This window comes from Poecilia reticulata, chromosome 3 (genome assembly GCF_904066995.2).
Source record: "Poecilia reticulata chromosome 3, P_reticulata-male-v2, whole genome shotgun sequence".
NCBI lineage: Eukaryota > Metazoa > Chordata > Actinopteri > Cyprinodontiformes > Poeciliidae > Poecilia > Poecilia reticulata.
In genome coordinates, this window is record NC_088832.1 from 12,933,304 (window position 1) to 12,952,730 (window position 19,427).

General features: G+C 39.8%; 1 protein-coding gene across 1 annotated transcript; it reads left to right on the forward strand.

Moving 5' to 3' along the window:
• Positions 1 to 936: 936 nt before the first annotated feature.
• rbm26 (RNA binding motif protein 26) lies at positions 937 to 11,656 on the forward strand. The gene is made up of 22 exons (XM_008404424.3): positions 937 to 1,416; positions 1,627 to 1,745; positions 1,844 to 1,956; positions 2,549 to 2,646; positions 2,734 to 3,011; positions 3,951 to 4,223; positions 4,316 to 4,558; positions 4,845 to 4,985; positions 5,103 to 5,243; positions 5,408 to 5,513; positions 5,610 to 5,766; positions 6,756 to 6,950; positions 7,742 to 7,840; positions 7,949 to 8,017; positions 8,118 to 8,216; positions 8,304 to 8,378; positions 8,635 to 8,802; positions 9,195 to 9,299; positions 9,471 to 9,674; positions 10,305 to 10,391; positions 10,501 to 10,614; positions 10,962 to 11,656. The coding sequence occupies exons 1-22, from the start codon at positions 1,358 to 1,360 to the stop codon at positions 11,049 to 11,051; spliced, it is 3,033 nt and encodes a 1,010-aa protein (XP_008402646.1). The 5' UTR covers positions 937 to 1,357; the 3' UTR covers positions 11,052 to 11,656.
• Positions 11,657 to 19,427: the final 7,771 nt, after the last annotated feature.

The following is a 19,427-nucleotide window of genomic DNA, read 5'->3' on the forward strand; positions in this document are numbered from 1 at the left end:
ACAGTATTTACAGACTAAAGCATAAAACAAAAACAAAACAAGAGCAGAAAAAAGACAGACTGTAGTAAAATAATAAATGATGGCACATTTGGCAGCCACAGTCAAGGGATATTGATGCATGTAGGCGTACTTTCTGCATATAAATGCTGCCTACTTGTTATAGAGAAAGTTGTATAAAGGAAGGAAGTGAAATGATAGACAAAGTGAACATATACACTAAACAAAAAACGAGTAAGCACCAAAAGAATGGACTATTCCCAAATCGCATCAATAACTACCATATTTGCTCTTGGAAGTAAAGGACTACACCAAAACAAAATGTCACATGCCATTTAAAATCTACTGTATTTTCTGTCAACTATGCTAAAACATTTTTTACACAAAATAAGTCATACCTTCTAGTAATTAAATATAAGCCCCACTGAGTTAAGTTTGAAAACATTGAACATTAGTTCCAATATCAGTATTGCTGAGAAGTTATTTTATTTCAGTAACTGAATTCACAAAGTGAAATACTTATGCCTTTATTTCTGGTAACTATGAAGATTTCTTGCTTCGTTTATGAAAGCACAATATTTAAACTTATAAATTCAAACTAATTAAAAATATATCTAAAAAGTACGCACTTTAATGAAAAGTGTGTGAACTCCAACTTAAAAGGTTATTTTCAAAAGGTACGTTTATCTGACAAGCCAGCCTTATAGAAACACATATTCTAATAGAATATGAACGTATGCTAACTTACTCTCCTACCGAAATATGATTTGTAGGAGACTGAGATTTAACTGTTTATGGCAGTTGTAAGATAAAAGCATTTCTTGTAACATGGTTTTGTTCTGCATTGCTAACGCAATTGAAGACGACTACATTTTGCAGAAAAAAAAATTACTCAAATCAATGGCACGGACAAATCTCCATCTCGCGATTTTTCCGGAATTTTGTGAACGTGAATACGAGCGGAAGTAAATACTCGAAGGCGAAGTAGCATCTAAACGTGGATGCCACTTTATTTTTAGCAGATTAAAAAGAAGCTATAAATTACGACTTTGATTAGTTAATCGGTACAGTTAGTCATTTTGCTCTCTTTGCATTTTAACAGTAATTTCGTTGGTCCCGAAATAGTTTTTGTGCGCATTTAGGGCCTGGAGAGACACATATGCTAAGACAACTAAGCTATCGAACGTTATCGCGGTAAGTTAGCTTAGGGCGCTGTTAGCATCAAGGTTTCTGAATGCCAGCAGGTGAACTGAAAAGTTTGACTGGTTCATGCGGGTCCTTCTTTTAAACGGATAAGTAGCCTCGATTTAGCAAGCCTCAGGTCGGGCCGTGGTGGAGGGAAAATTCAGGTGGATTAAAGATGTTAATTGATAACCTCGATGCTTTAAAAACATGGCTGTCTGAAACCCTGGAGCCCATGTAAGTACTGTTAGCATTGTTAGCCACGCACATTAACTCTGACCACGCAGATGCGAATTACAGATCACAACAGTTCGTAATTGCACTTATTTATTGCACTTATTTTATTTTTATTTATGATGGACATGAAGTATCCAAACCGTTTTCAGTGTATTAATACAGCTGTTTCCATATTCACGTGTACCCACTCTTTCCCATTCTGACATCTAGTTGTGATGCTGACCCCTCTGCTCTCGCAAAATATGTTGTTGCTTTGGTGAAGAAGGACAAAAGTGAAAAGGAACTGAAAGCCCTGTGTATTGACCAATTGGATGTTTTTCTGCAAAAAGGTTAGAGCTTTGTGTAGTAGATTTCAAAATGTTTTACATACTGGGAACCATTTGACAATAGACAGAAACAAATAAATAGATTTTCAACTTTCTTTCAGAGACCCAGCCATTTGTGGATAAGCTCTTCGAAGCCATCAGCAACAAATGCTACCTCCCACTGCCAGAACAACCACAAGTCAAAGTTGAGAAGGAAGAGCAGAAGAAAGATGAGGTTATTTTTTTTTTCTTTTCCAATATCATCAGTATTCACATCAACATTTTTAAATACTTTAGGAATGCACTGGGGTGCATTTCAGGTGTCTGGATGATCATGGATTTTTAAAAAGCCTGATCTGCTGATTTCAGTTTTGATAAGTTTACATGCAAACACCAGAGATCCAGTCCAATACTTTCAAACAATAACAGTTAGTCATGTAGTGATCTCAACCTACCTTTTTTGGCTTGTGAACTTGAATAGTTGAAAGATGATCCTCAAAATGTGCAACATTTAGATAACATTCAGCTGACGTCCTGCTCTGTAACTAATAAGATATGTTTGTCATTGAAAGACTGAACCTTAAGGTTTGTGGAAATGGGTAGCAATTGACAAATAATTTTTGTATCCTATTTAAGTATTTTTACTAAAGCAATGTCTTTTTGCCTTTTTCCTGTCTGTAGTGCAAATACAAACGATCTATGTTTGCATAGCAAATTCTTCTGTTTTGCCAGATTGTTTTGGTCGTCAATGTTTTACAGATTTTGTGCTTTATAGCTGACGGGATGAGACACTTCTACATTACTTAACCTTTATTTCTCCTGCTCAGATACAAACGAATCGTGAAGAAGACAAAGACAAGAAGTTTCCTCGCCGGGTAAATCACAGTCCTCTTCAGTCAAGCTCACGCTACGGCCGAGATGGCAGGTGCGTACGCTGTTAGGTTGTACAACTCTGTCTTCTTTGCATAGAGTTCTCTTATGACTTAAGTTTTGCCCTTATTAATGTCGTTAGGCGAGGTGATGACCGCAAGAGAGACGATCGCTCCAGGAAGAGAGACTACGATCGTATGCCACCAAGGAGGGACTCTTACCGTGACCGCTACAACCGCAGAAGAGGCCGCAGCTACAGTCACAGCCGAAGTCGCAGCCGAAGTTGGAGCAAAGAGCGCATCCGAGACCGCGACAGAGAGAGGGAAAGGGACCGAGAAAGGGACAGGGACAGAGACAGAGATCGTGACCGCAGTAGGAGCCGATCTTTAAGCAGAACTCGGTCCAGAAGCAGGAGCCGAGGTAGGAATATAGACTTTAAAAATCACCTCTAAGAATGCGTTTTTTCATTATAATGTCATGTTGATTTTACTGGTTAATCAAATGTTTTGGTTTTTGAAGATTTAATTTTTGGAACATTTTGATTTTTTTCTTCAAATCACTTCTTGGGTTTCCATAGTGATGTCAGTGCATCAAAGGCCAACCATCTTGTTTGAAAAATGTGATTTACAGCTCTTATTTATCTGGACTTTGAAATCAGATCAACTCTACAATGGAATATTAGGGCCAAGTTAAGATTCATTTAGTTTTTTTTGATTACGAGAATAAAGTCATAACATTTCAAGAATAAAGTCGCATTTTATGAAAAGTCCAACACAAAAAATAAAATGAGGAATGTTGAGTATCTTGTAAAGTTATACTCTGGTATACGTTTTAGAAATAATACTTTATAAATATACCTAATTTTTTAACACATCGTCATCAAATTATCAATAGGACTTTGAAACAATCATGCAAACAACTGTGTCTATTTCCAAGAAAAAGCTTCACAAGTTGTATAAGTCAGATCCTGGTAACTCTATCCAAGCTTTTGTCTTGTAATTTTAAAATGTTTTTTCTGTTAAAGCTGCACCTTTATTTTGCTATTATTGTGACTATATTCTCATAATTAAATAAACATTCTCATAACCAGGCCCTAAAACTCCGTTGTACAACTCAAAGAAGCTATGATTGAAATCCGAGCCACTCTTTGAAAATATTTTCTGACATTTGTAATTTCATATTTTAGAAAAGAAAATTAGAAAAAAGTAGATCAAAATCAGAACTTGACACTGGCATGAAAAAAAAAAAAAAGATTTTATTTCTAAGCCATACTGCCCAGCCGTGCACTGGTAATTTCAGTCGGTAAATATTTGCATCCTAGAAGTGATTTTCTAAATGGCTACGGTTGCGTTTCCACAGACAGAGAATCAGGGAAGCTGAAGTATGACCATGAGCGCGCTGACAGGCCAGAGAGCGCTGACGTCTACACCCCAGCGGTGCTGGTTTCTACTGCACCACCTTCCCACTTCCCCAACCCGACAGTGAGCAGCACCATTACCGTCATCGCCCCGACTCATCATCTCAACACCACCAACGAGAGCTGGTCAGACTTTCGTCCCGAGCCCCCTGTGGATTGTGGACCTTTCAATCGTGGTCCACCTCTTCAAAGGAAAAGGTGTAGGGACTATGATGGTAGGAAAGCCACTTTACTTATTTTCTTTCTATAATTTAATCTGTGACGATTGTTTTTTTTTTGTAGTTTGATGATCTACTGTGTTTTGCAGAAAAGGGCTTATGCATGCGAGGGGACATGTGTCCGTTTGATCATGGGAGCGATCCAGTTGTTGTGGAGGACGTCAATCTGCCCAGTATTTTGCCCTTCCAGCCTCCACCAATCCCAGGCGTGGACCAACCACCCCCACCAGGCCTTCCACCCCCACCACCATTATTGAACCCCCCACCTGTAAACCTTCGACCCCCGGTACCCCTGCCAGGCGCCCTTCCACCGAGTCTTCCTCCGGTTGCAGGTAGGAATTGGGATTATTTTTGAGAAATTTGTTTGGATTTACATACTTGAATCCAAAGGCCGAATTACTTCCTCGACATGCAGCAAAAATAAGATTGTGTAATTCAATCAGTTGAATGGTTTTTATTCACATTTCTTTTGTTTGTATTTGTATGAATAAGAGATCTAAAAGTTTATACTAAAATGCACATACCAGCATTCACCATAGCCACAGTTGTGTTTGACTTATGTCTCTTATTGAAGTATTCTGTAAGATTTTAAATTGCGTTGTTTTTTCTATTGGACAGGTCCACCTCCACCGCTTCCTCCACTGCAGCCTGCAGGCATGGATGCTCCTCCCATTTCTATCACCAGTTCTGTTCCCACCATTGTCACGTCTGGGATGCGCCCGTCCCTTCCTCAAGCCTCAAGGCCACTTTTCGCCCCCGGTAATGACTTCTAAAACAAGAGCTTATGTTCTGAATTATTTATTTTAACACATCAGGCGTTTGAGTCGCGTCATTCTGAGCTACGCGTCTCTGCTGTGTCTAATCTTTGCCAAGCAGATCGCTATGACACTGACGTGTACAATCCTGAGGCTCCCAGCATCACCAGCACCTCCAGACCGATGTACCGTCACCGGGTCAACGCTCAAAGACCCAATCTGATTGGCCTCACGATGGGGGAGGTGGACCAGCCATTGAGAGGTAATTGGGCACAATTCATCTATGAGACGATCACGTTCAGTCCATATTTTTGTCTGAGTGAAAGTTTAGTAGTACGCAATATATAACACACCATTTTGTTCCAAAACTTCAACTTCCATTTAAGTAAATCCACCTCAGACGAGTTACTGCTTGTGTTTTACCAGACAAGATTCCCAACAACAGCATGAGGATCGTTATGGAATCTGACTCGAGGAAGAGATCCGCTCCTTCTCATGACGGAGGCCCATGCAAGAAACCTTGGTTTGACAAGTAAGTTGTCAAAAATCAAGGTCTGCACTTCCTGCTTCTCTTCATACATATGTTTTTTGTTTTTTTTTATGTGTTGAATGTCTCTTCTCTATTCAGACCCAACTTCAACAAACTGAACCACCAGGGCTACCATAAAAGAGCTCAGTTCTCTCCCAACGCCAAGCTGCTTGTTCGGCAAATTCCACCTGAGCTCAACAACATCAGCAAACTCAATGAGCATTTCAGCAAGTTTGGCACCATTGTCAACTTGCAGGTTAGTGCCTGTGTGATTCTTAAGCCTGTCGCAATGAGCAAAAAGTCAGTTAATCATATGATAAATTAAAACAAACTTAATAATTGCCGTCTGCATGATTGGCTGCTTATCTTGCCTTTCTTTTTTTTCTTTCGTTTTACCAAAGACTGGATGACAAAAGTCTTCAGTCTGATGTCTTTGTCTCAACTCATAGTTTGAAGAGCAGTTTTGTTTAGAGAGACTTCATAACCCATTTTATTTGTTGTTTCAGGTGTTTTGCTTATTTATTTTGAATATTTAAAATGTTTTCCAGCTCTAAATGTTGATTAGAAATTTTATAACTTCTAGAAAGTTTATTGATCTTTGACAGGATGTACTTGCATTATTATGCCTTTATCATTATATTAGCTGAAGATAGTCGAAACAACAATACTATTGTTTACCGCACTAAATTCTGGGTCTATTTATCCATCCATCTATCCATTTGCACCCTTGTCCCTTAGTGGGGTTGGGAGGTGCTGGTGCCTGTCTCCAGCTAACGTTCCGGGCAAGAGGCGGGGTTCATGCTGGACAGGTCGCCAGTCTGTCGCAGGGCAACACAGACACACACAGGACACACAACCACTCACACACTCACACCTAGGGACAATTTAGACAGACCAATTAACCTGACAGTTATGTTTCTGGACTGTGGGAGGAAACCGGAGTACCCGGAGAAAACCCACGCATGCACAGGGAGAACATGCAAATTCCATGCAGAAAGACCGGGGCCGGGAATCGAACCCAGAACCTTCTTGCTGCAAGGCAACGGCTCTGGGACAATTAATCGTCCAACAAAATTTGTTATTGAGAGGATCAGTAATACATTATGCTTTACAAAATGTTTGTAGGACTGAATATATGTTCATTGTATAATTATTTTTATTGGACAGAGTGAGTTTCTTAAAAATGGATTTGAAGATTCTGACTTCTGGATTTCTGAATTGCGTTGTGCTGATAAAATCTGCCAGGTGGCCTATCAGAACGACCCGGAGGGAGCTCTGATCCAGTTCACCTCTCCTGAAGAGGCCAAGCGAGCTATGCAAAGCACCGAAGCTGTTCTCAACAACCGCTTCATCAAGGTCCACTGGTATCGTGATGACATGGCTGACGGACCGGGTCAGTCCCGTCCACAGCAGCTTCACCCACAGCCGCAGTCAGCCATGGTAAGAGCTCACTTCCAATCTGTCATTGGATTATTGTTTACTGTTCTTTCACAAGCAATAACACTTCACTAATCTAATCATTTTGACGGTATTGTAGTTTGCACAAACATGATGTGCTGCAGTGAACATTGTGATGTCTGTTCAGCAACATAATGTGTGGTTATGACAAATGTGATGTTAGTTTTGGAAGTTTTTAAGGCTTCTTGAGCAGTGAAGGTTTATAGCAGTTTTGCTTTTAAAGTTTGAAGTCTTTACTTATCTCACTACTATCATCTTAGATTAACACAATAAGCCAGAACTGAAACAATAACCCAACATTTTGTACATTTTTCTAGTGATGTGGATTCATCTTTGTGCCTGCCATCTTAGAAACCAGATTAAATGAGAATGTGTCCACTGCTTTGGATATTACAAACAGGTTCATAGTCCAAGATAGAGAACTTGTTTGTAGATCAAACTTAAGTGGATGCAAAATCAAATTATCCTTATCACTGGGTACTTGTAAGAGTATAACTTCTTGTGGATTTTTATTTTTTTTTTTATGTAAAACAATCTTCAAGGCTTCTGTGATATCTAGACATGAATGTGCTCCTTTTTTTAAGTAAAGTGCATTTAAGAAAAGAAAAAGTGGCTTTTCTTCAGTTAAAGTAAAGCCACTTTGCTGACTGAGAGTTATGACTGACTCAAAGAAACGTGATGCAAATGCTCCGATGTTTTAAACACCAAAATTGAAGAGAAAAGTGCCGTTCTCTAGTCCTTCTTTTAAAATCTCTGTGTTGTTTCTGTCGCAGTCATCAGCCACGACTCTCAAGCAGTCTGTGAAGGATCGACTCGGACCCCTAATGCCTCCAAACTCGGAGCCCACTCAGGATTCCAGCTTAGCCTCTCAGGTCCGTGTGGACGATCTTCTTTTGTAGATGTGGTTTATTGCATTTACACGTCAAAATCTACACTGGATGTTTAAAAAGTCTCTTTTTTTTTTCTCCTTCCTTTTCCAGAGTGCCTCTAAAGTTTCAGTTAAAGATCGTCTAGGTTTCTCTCCCAAACCTGCTGCTCCTGTGGAAAAAGTGAATCTTTGTTCAGAACTATAATTTCTCACTTTTCGGATCAAACATCTTCAATATGCCTTGTTGTTTTTTGTTGATGTTTTTTCCCCCCCTCCTTCAGGTGTCTTCGACATCGATGGGGATCACAAAGACTGTATATAACCCTGCTGCTCGGAAGGCTGCCCAGAGGACCTCAGAGGAAGCTCTGAAGAAGAAGCAGGTGAGAGCCGAAGGAGATGATGGAAAAGTGGGAGTGGTTGAATTGGATGTAAAAGGTCATCTGGAAACCGACTGTTTGCTCACACAGGAGGCCCTGAGACTACAGCAGGATGTGAGGAAGAAGAAACAGGAGATATTGGAGAAGCACATTGAGACGCAGAAGGTAAATTCATCAATTTAGCTTTTTAAGTAAAAAGAAAAAAAATCTATTCTGGAAAATTTGAACTCCTTATTTTTACAGAAGATGTTTCGTCTTAGAAAGTGACATCCTTTCTCTTTCACCTCTCTGCATTTACTCATGCATCCTTTAATTACAATATTCCTGTGAAGTGAAATCTAACTCACCTGTGAAGTATCTGAGAAGGTTTTAGTTGCACAGAGATGAGTATTTTGTAACTTTCTGTCTCTCCCTGCTGCAGCTCCTGATTTCCAAACTTGAGAAGAACAAAACGATGAAGGCGGAAGATAAAGCCAAGATCATGGAAACTTTGGGCACGTTAACCAAAAGCATAACAAAACTGCAAGAAGAGATAAAGGGAATCTCCAGCAGCAGCAGCCTTCTACGAACCGCCAAGAGCAAAGCTCAGGTATCGATTTCCTCCCTGCTGGTGTCAAAAATCCATGATTCCAACAACAAAATGGATACATTTGTGTTTAGCTGTTCTACCACATTCTGGTTGCACTGTATTTTATTAACTAAAAGTAAAATGGGGTGAATGCTTGCCACATTCTTTTTTCTATAGAAAAGTAAAAAGTCTCATTCCACTTTGTAGTCGTGCATTTGTATTGGTTTATCGAATAAAATCCCTGTTGGATAAATTCAAGCTTTTGTCTGTAGTGGGAGAGAACGTGTAAAAGTTGTAGGTGTGAATATGCGTTTGCCTTCTCAACCCTCTTTGCCTTATATTATTGTTATAGTTGGATTTAAGTTTCTAGAATTGTGCCCGTTAATTCTTGTATTTCTTTTTAACTCTTTCAGGCACAGAAGGAGCTGCTTGACGCTGAACTTGATCTGTATCAGAAGACTCAGGCTGGAGAGGACACAGCTACCTTAAAGCGGAAGTACACCCTTCTTCAAATTGAGGTACTAACGTAAATATGAAATCAGATTAGATTTAAAAAAAACAAAACAAAACAAAATAATTCTTCCCAGCAGCCACATGGGGGCGCTGCTGTTCTCATAATTTGAAACGTTCCACAGGAGTTTCCTCTCTGCATCATCATGTTTTTTTTGTGTGCTTTGTTTGTCTTCCAGGCAGCTAAAAGGGGGATTCTGTCACCAGGACGAGGCCGCGGCGTCCATTCCCGGGGACGTAGCACTGTGAGAAGCCGGGGGAGGGGATCCAGAGGTCGTGGACGGGGCGTTCCGCTGCACGCAGTTGTGGACCATCGACCTCGAGCGCTGGAAATTTCCGGTTTCACCGATGCCGACTGTGTGGACTTACTTCCCCATTTTGCTGTGAGTTGGTCTAAAACTGGAGAGCCTTGACTTTTCTGAGTCAAAGGTCAGGGGACTGCTGGGAGCCTAAAAGTCCTTGATGTTGATTCTCTGCACCCAATTACAATTTATTTCAGTGCCATTTTTTTTTTTTTTTACGGAAAACTAAAAGTATTCATGATTGTATTTTGATGGTCATACAGTATCTGTTCAGTGAAATACATTCTTACTAGTCTAAAGAAATAATTTAATCAGTTTTTAAAATTTTCATTAACATACAAATTCCTGTTAATAAGGCTTAATGATCAGCTCACACTGACTTTTGAGTTAACTAGATTTGGTAAAAATCAAAGCTAAAACAAAGAATAACCTTTTGTATTTCCATGGGGAAAACAAAACAGACACTGACAAGACAATTGAATACTATTTACAGAGACATAATGTTTTACTAATGTTTTCTAACCCATATTTGTCCTGCTTTTATGAAAATATATGAAAGCTGCTTGATGGGGAAGAAGAACCATATGAATAAATTTCTCTTTCCATTTAACTCTTTCCTGTTAGTTCCTGTTTTATGAATCCTTCAGAAAGAAGCAAGTTAAGTTTGCTGACCAAGACGGCGTTTTTTTTAAATTTTATTATTATGTGCAGCAATTTGGAGAGATTGAAGATTGCCAGATTGATGAGAACAAACTTTCTGCAGTCGTCACATACAAGACGAGAGCGGAGGCCGAGCAGGTGAGGAATCACGCGGTTTGTTTTTCATTTAAACACCGCAGTTTGACTTTAGATCCAACTGTGTACGAGTTGCAGTTAACCAGGAAAACTTTGTTTGATCCACCTGCAGGCGGCTCTGCATGGAGTGAGATTTAACGGCCAGACTTTACGCCTGGCCTGGCATAAGCCTGCCACCACTCTCAGTACAGGAGACGCAGAAGAGAAAGAACCACCGGAAGATGAGGTTGGTGCTGCAATTTGGTGCTTTTCGCGATTAAATATTTATTTTAATAAAGTTCTTTAGATGTTCCATCTTAAGACGTATCTCAGGAAAGGTTAATAGCTGTTTATATTGCATTAGAGAACACTAGAGGGAGCCATCACATGTTACAGAGAGGAATTACCCTCTGGTTTTATTTGGGTTTTGCATGAAAATTTTTGTACTTTCATTAAGCAGTTGGAAAATGATACTATAAGATTGTCAATTATTCCCTCTTTGAGGCCTTTTAAAGTGATGCAGTTAAAAAAAAAAAAATCTACATATTTTTCCACTTTTTAATCACCCATAGTAATATTATCTTCTTTTATCAGTACCCGGAGGAGTCGCTGAGTGACGATGCATTCCTGCAAGACGACGACGAGGAGGAAGACGACAACGAGCCTCGTTCCTGGCGCAGATGAAGCTCCCTCCGACGCTCACTGGTGTGGACGAAGAGCGATGATCCAGCATATTTCAGTGCTTGTTCAGAAATTAGAAAGGCACATTTTACTTTGAATAGACCTTTTTCCTCTAACACGTAGCTGACTAGCAGAAGAAACATGTGCAGTTTGATTTTAACATGTAAACCAGATAAACAGTGCAGTTTTTTTTAGTGCTCTTACAGTAGATTTGTTTTGGTTCTCAAAATGCATTGTTAAATTTGGTCACTCAAAGACTCATTAGTTGAGCGCTCAATTAAAAAACAAGGACTTGTGTTGTGATTAATTCAACAGATGGTAGCTTTTCTGCAGAATAGTGTTAAGTTGCTTTTGTGTAAATATTTTATGTACTGGTTTGTAATTTGTATGAAAGTTTGGCTTCTTATTTCTTGGCTTTACTTTGGATTGTACAAAAAAATAAAGAAATTGAAATGGTCTGAAATCAACCTGCCAGAAAACCAAAAGAAAAAAACAAATTGCAAAAAAAAAAAAAAAAAAAAAAAACTGGCAGTGTGAAAAAAGTATGCTCTACAAAAAGAGCTGAAAAAAAAATACCAAAGACCATTTCAAGAAAACAAAAAAAACTTCCTCTTCACCTTAAGAGCAAACTTCCTGAAAAGATTAATCCTGTGGTAAAACTTAACATTTGGACCGGTAAGGTAAATCAGATTGCACTTTCATGCAAAGGTAAGAACATAATTACAATTTTGGTAAGTCTACATCTTTCATATTCCACTAATTAAAGTTTTTTTTTTCTTTCAGAGTCATCGGGGTTTCTGCTCACAGCACTTTGTTTCCAAAAAGCTTCAACTTTTATCAGATTTCATCTTGGATTTGTCTGTTTTATTGTGGAATCAAGTGTTGCTGTAATGGCATTAATATTTTTGGTAAATGTCTATTCTGTTTACCATATGTAGAAAGTTGCGTACATGGGTTGATAGAATTGTCACATACAAGGAAGTTATATTAAACTTAAATGTACAAAATAATATACTACTGGATATAAACAGAAAAAATGCTGAACTGGGTTGTTTGGTACAAAACGATATCTTTTTGCTGTAGATGAGTTAAAACCTCCAATTTGGTACCAAAGGACTTGGAAAAACTGCAACTGGTGCATTTCCAACAACAATCTGGCTGGTTATGCAATTATGTATCAAGATTAATTATGGAAACATTCTAAAATGTCTTTTGTAACTTTCTTCTAATTCAGCGATTTAAATACAATTTAAATGGTATCAGGGCTGCCATCTAGTTTATGAAGTGTACCAGTTTCTCCTGCAGGAATACAGGCCCGCAGCATCATGCTCCCACCCCCATACCTCACAGTTGGCATGGTACAAGCATCCCCGTTTTCCCTCCAAATGTATTGACGGTCGTTATACCTAAACGGTAATTGATTACTCTGAATTACTCATAGGCATGAGTGTGTGTGCGCATGACTGGGAGGTTGTCTCTGTGTCCTTTGTAAACTGTTCAGAGTGTTTTTGCCCAATGACCACTGGCGATTGGCACTTTCAACTTCCCTGTTCTGACTCGTGTCCAAGTTTCCATCCATGATCTACTAAGACCTACCACAGGACTTTGAAACTTCTCACTCTTTCACTACGTTTAATTGAAGAAAACAAAGCTGACGTAAAGCTTTCATGTGAACAGTATGGCTGTGTTTTTGGAAAAACATTCCTATATGTTAATTTTATCAGTTCTGCGGCAAGTATTCATTCACCATAATCCTTAAGTAAAGGCAGCTTAATTACCCCAAGCATGTATTCTCACCTCACATGGTTTGGGTCATTCCAACTAATGAACCTATGCTTTTATCTTTGGTGAACTTGAGTCTTGGTATTTGGCTTAAAGGGGTAAGGTGTAAGTCTGTTGCATCTTTTTTCAATTCCTCAGTCTTGAATATGAAAGGAAAAATAACCCAATCAGTGTCCCCTAGTTCACTGTTTGTAGACTCCCCTTGGCGTCTGTCAGCCATGCAGGGATAATTGTGAGAAATCAGATTTGCTCTTGTGAAATATCTGCTGTTCATCACCTAAACCATTTCCTCCTGCAAAGCACCAAAAATACCTCCCCTCATCTCTTCATCTGTTAGTATGTGGGTGTGAAATGCCCCCTCCTGCTGTCTCATTTACCTACTGCGGTGCCACCAAACTCAAACAAACATGATTTTTGGTTGCCTGAACTGTGGCGTTTTTACCCGCACGCTTGTGTTTCCGTGGGAAGATGTGGTACCTTTAGTCTGAGATGTGACAAATTAAATGGACGCTTTTTTTTTTTTTTTTTTTTTTGGGACAAGCATGCGCGAGTTGTTTTATGAATAGCATAAATAAATGCAAACGCTTCAGTGGACCTTCAGCCAGCATGCAGGAGGCTTAAGAGCTCGGCCACCCTTTGTGCCTCAGCAAGCAGAGAGTGTTCATTGGCTCTGCAGGAGCTCTAAAAATACGGGATAACAAGTTTACAATGTCTGTGTCATCAATTATATAAGTCTTTATTTTCAGATTTGTGTCAAGGAGACGAATGACCCGAAAAGTTGAAAGGAGTTACTATACTGTTCTTAAACATGGATTTGAAACTCGGAGTAAAGGTGTGCGTCCAACAAAGTCGGGTTGGTCCGATTCTAAGTTGATGTGAAGATGAAACAAAAAGGAAATTTATCAAATATGGAAGCTCTCTCGCGCGTGCTTCGGAAAATTATCTATTGGTTCCTTTTTCTAGATTCAAAGAAAAGGAAGGGAGCAATATTTTCCAAAATCTCACTTGTATTTGCTTGGAGTTTGTTGTTTTCACTTTCTTTTTGAAGCCCTCGGGGGCTCAAGAAGTTGGTCACAGAGATGTGTAACAACAAGGAAAATGCACAACGTGGCATACTTTGTAATTTATTCAGATTTATTTAAATATTATTGCTGCGTTTTCATAACAAAAACACAGCTTTGTGCCAGTTAATCCCAATTACTCTGTAACTAGTTCTTACATGTACAAAATCCACCCCAATGGATAAATAATGTGTGAACACCAGTTTATGTTGGTCATTTACCAGTATAAGGTGAAGATGTGAAGGTGTTTTTGATCGGAAACTAGCAGTGACCCCCCCCTCACCAACATCTTGGTGCTTTCGTATGCCATGCCCCCCCCCCCCCCAAACCCCCTCTCTACAATGCCAGCTCTCTGTGAAGCTATTAATATTTTATGTGATCATGGGCCTCCATAAGCAAATTTCAGTCCCCAGCAAATTGAGCCAAAGCATGATTAATTTAGTATTTATACCCCGACAACCCTTTAAACAACACAGGGCCCTGGCCACAAAGCAAGGCACAGTTTGAAACAAAGCTAGCAGCCTTTAAATCATAATCAGCGCATCGTTATTGAGGATTATTTCAGTTTGGGGACATATTTTCCTCTCTGCAAGCCCAGTGGCAGGTGTGGAATTGCTGCAGAGTTGATACTGACAGTTTCAGCTGTAAAACACATCCACTAAACTCAATGTAATTATTCAGCTGCAAGACAAAACACTCTTTTTTTTTTTCACCCCTAAAAATCCCTTTACATCATTCTCGGTTTGTCTAGAAAAACCAGGGTGGTGTTCAGCTTCATGAAACTCTTTAACCACTTCTGCTGACCACATACAATAGGTGACTCCGTGAACTGCCAATTAACATCAATAAATAAAGACAGGTTGCTTCTGCACTTTCTGTTGATAGTTTACATCATGGCAACAAAAGGAAGTGCTTTCCCCCCCAATATATACCAATTTCAATAACGCTAATTGTACGCAGGATTTGTACACTATTGAAGGATTTAAAACAAGTAATTGGATTTAAACTTACCTGATAAGATGTTCAGATGTGTAAGGATGTTGGTAAGGAATGATGTTTATTTCATTTTCCTCCAATATTGTAGAAAAATTGTGGGAATACAGTACATGTCATCAGAAAAATGGCATCAAAGCGAACATTGTAAGGTTGTGAAACATTTTGATATCCCACAATGCAACAAGGATTTTAAGATTGTGGGTTTTGACCTTTATTAACACCAGAGTGATAACTTTGTTTAACTTTGTTTCTCAGACTAATCTAAATATGATCCAAGCGATTCCTCTTGAGAATATGTTGCGTTTTTAAAGGTTTCTCAGCTGCAGTAAAAGTTGCTCTGACATTCATAAACGTTCTGGACGTTCGCTATGGTGGAACTACATGAACACTGCCAGCAGCTCCCTGACGGTTCATCTGCAGCACTCCTGTCACTGCAAGGACAACCGTGCGTAGCATCCATCCGAATCTAATTAGACGGTACACTAACATGATCACTGCTCAGTTCAGCTTCATTAAACATAATCTCTTTGCAGACACCACTGGACCCAGCGGGCCCCTCCCCCTGCCGTGTTTTCTGCCATCGATTTGAACAGTGATTTGCAGCATGCAATCCGATGCTCTGTGACAGGTTGTAGCCGAGGTTAAAGATGGCAATTTAATTATGTGTCAGAGGTCACATTACAGGCTGACCCCTGACCGATTTCCACAAGGCTTTGCTGATTCGTGGTCACCCTATGTTATTGTTTAAACCAATCGACGTGACTGAGAGATGCAAGTGTGTTGGATTAGTGGGGCACTGGAGGAGAATCAGAGGAACTCTGAAGCTACAGCATGCTGTCGGGATGTCCTGACGTTGTGCAGATGTGATTATATAATCTTACAGTGAAAATGTTCTTCTGGTAGGAATACTAAAAAGAAGCATAATTTCTTTTTATGATTGTTACTAAGTACTTAAATAATTTCAGTGGAATGATTTATACTTTTAATTATATGCAATTAAATCGACTCAATAAGAGCTCTAAAATGCTGATAAGGCCGTAGAGCCTTTATTAGACCCTTGTAAAACAAACAAACAAAGAGCATGCACCTTTCAGCTATTTGTCCAACTTATTCTGAATCAGATGGTGTCATTTTGTAAGAACCTCTTGGAAGTTCTTAAGTAGTATCTTTGTTAAGTTTGAAGCATCTTTGACATAACTGACTTTTTTTTTCTATTTTAAAGCAATCACACTGTAATTATTACCAGTAAATAATGTTATGTCAGTCAAATCAAGTTTTTTATTTTTTGCAACCTGGAAACTTGCTATTTAAAATTGAGAAAGTGTTCACAGAAGTCGCCCAAAGGCAGAACCTCAACCCCCTGACTTGTTTCTCGATGTCACTTTGCAACGTTCAGGACGTGAACCGTTTACCGTAGATGAAGGCATGACTTCTGCTCTCTACCAGGACTTTCTGATGGCGATACGGCCATCATTTCGTCACTCTCAGCTCAAACCTGTTTGCAGCACAACACGGTCCTACTACGGCTCAGTGGCTGAAACAAAATGAAGATTTTCGAATGGCTTTGTCAAGATGCGATGGCGTGACGCTAAACAAGCAGTTCATACTTAAAAACCCTTCAGCGTTTCTGAAACAAAACAATTCTGCGAAGAAGAGTAGACCAGAATTCCTCCACTGTGATGTAAAAGTCTTGTTGCTGTTGAAAACCATTTATTGTCTTGTGTCACATTTTCTGTATCTGACGTTAAGATTTCTGTCATGACCTGAAACATTTAAAGCTACAGTATGTAATTTTCTAGAATATCTAGTATGAGACAGGCAATGTGGGAAAAAATCAAGCTCCTCCACCTAACTCCTTGTGCTGTTTCTGCAGAAACACACAGCTCCTGATCAAAAGCAACCAATCAGAGCCAGAAGGAGTGTCTTAGCGCTGTCAACGAACCTTGTGTGCATGCTGGTGAATGTGGAAATGGTGGAGAAACAACCTACCATTACAGGAAAACTGTTTATCTGCAGTCATCGGTGGCTATGTTTATTTACAAGAAACATAGATCAAGACAATCTACTGCCAGCATCACAGTGTGTATAGTCAGAGCGAATTCGCAACACCCGTCCCTAGAAAGACCTTTTTCCCATCACTGTGTTTCATCTCCTCTCAGCAGGTCAGAAAGTATCTCTAAAAGTCGCCTTTCATTTATTGAGCTTTACAATGTGTCATTTTTTTTTTTTTATTATTGTACAACAGCTTAGATCAGTACAGGTGAGGTCATACGAGACAAGAATAAAAACAGGCTGTTTGTTCTGAACAATACAAAATCAATTTAAATGACAATATTTCACCTCTGTAAAATACTGAAAATCAGCCACCAGCATTTTTGTTGTTGTTTTCAAAGAAAAATAAACATGACAGAGTTGTTTATTATTCCTAGAATAAGTGTAGAGGTATTCTGTTGTGTCACAGGACCCCAGAGTATGAGAACCATCTAACATTTCTGTAGGCAGCCCCTTATGCAAATGATAGGGCAATTGTAGATATACAAATATGTACCCATGGTCCGGGCCGCCTAATGGCCTCTCTCCCTTTGGCTAGCTCAATGGCTCATTTAGATATCTGCTCGGTTTATTATGTGAATAAGTCACGCCTGGCTTGTTACAACCCTCCAGGTTGCTGTTTCTGCTGTGTGGCTGAGATGTGTGGTGCTCAATTAGGCTGCCTGCCTGGCAGAGTTAACCCTTTACGCCAGATAAGCTGTTTTTTTTTTGTTTTTTTTTTTTGTTATTGTTTTCACAGACCAGATGGGGTGCTACAGTGAGTGTGTGCGTGTTTATGCGCGTGTGAATGTGTATAGGGGGCGTTCCAAGCAGGGATCAAAAGATCAATCCTAATACAGTGCTACCACGCTGACCTCTCAAATGTAATAAAGGCGCCATCTCTCACCCTGGGGTCCTATTCAGGAGCCTCCCACCACATGAACAAACCTGGTATCTTTAAATTAGCTGACTCTCCTGCCCTGCAGGTAATTGCATTAGTTTATCAATGTTCAACACAATTTATTACTTACTCAGGCACTAGAAAAATCCCTGTGTTGATGTCGCCTTGCGAGGGGGCAGGCGGGGGGTTGGGGGGCTGGTAATCCTGTGTTGCTTTGCAAATAAACAGAAGTAAACACGATGACGGCGAGAAGCGATGCCTTTATTTCGCCACGTAGGTTTTGTTCATACAGGTGATGTGTTACCATCAAAAGAGGTCTGGACCAAATTAAAACTTGGCATTTTACTTTTCATGAGCCTGATTTCACATGCAGCTCCCGTATTATTTATCGGTGAGCTCTTCCCTCTCTTTTAATGCAACTATTGTCCAATCTTTCATGGCCATAGCTCCAGTGCTTATTTTAAAACTTTATATGACAGCAGACTTATTTGCTTTAATAGGTGCTTAAATCAGATTGCCTTTCATTACACTAAAAACAATATTACTGTCTTTTCTTCTCAATAGAGTCCTCTGGCTGCAGGCTGCTGTGCCTTCTGCACATCTGTATGCATTATGGATCCGTCTGAGGTAATAAACAGACCCTGCTCTTATTCCTGCTTCCTGGTATCATTATTCCTTGCCCCTCAGATGGATTATAGCCCACTATGCAACATGTAGATGAGTGGCGCTCCTCTGATTGCCTTATGGCCATCAGGCTTTGCATATTTACTGCCCATGAATCACGGTGCGCGCGACAAGCCCACAGAAACATATTCTGATCTTTCTCCCTCCTCCTCGTCCTCCTTCTCGTCTCCTCACCCTCTGCTCCGTTTTACATTTTCTCTGTCACTCGCTTTTATTCTTAGTTCCTTTTCCTCCGCCGTCTTTCTCCCAACTCCTTCTCCGACTATTCTTTCATTGTCTGTCTTTTCCCATGCCTTGATCCTGCTCCGTGCATTCCCAGCTGCTTAATTAAAGCATGCATTATTGATACAGCTATATCTTTGTCCATCTCTCCTCCCTGTTCATACGACTTGCTACATTAAGTGTAAATTGTTTCGCTGTAATTCCCACATAATGTTCCTGTTATAATCAGTGTTTCTGGCGCGTGGCAGCAAGGGGAGGACAGGAAAAGGGAGAGGGGATGTGACTGGGATCATACAAGCTTTTACTGTAACTTACTGTTTGATGTGTGACTTGCACACTGCCGGCCCACGATAATTAGGTCTGTTTTGCAAGTCAAATGTACGAGGCACCAATCTAGAAAATATGGGATTAATAAAAGTAGGTAATAAGGCTTGCGTGAGTGCGATGGTTGCTGCTGAGCCTGAGGGAAAGAAAAGCACTCTTTAGCGCTTTATGGCGTTTTATTTTGTGTGTGTGTGTGAACAGTTTGCCATTGTCCTGTGAAAACTGAACTTAGTTCAAGTTTAAAGACATTTGCAATGATCTCCAGTCTGATTTGAATGTCTTCCTGCAGATGTCGTGCAAAAGGTGCGAGTCTGTACAGTTGGTAACTCTGTTGACTAGAAGGTAATGGATTCAAGTCCTAGTCTGAAAGTTGCCCTG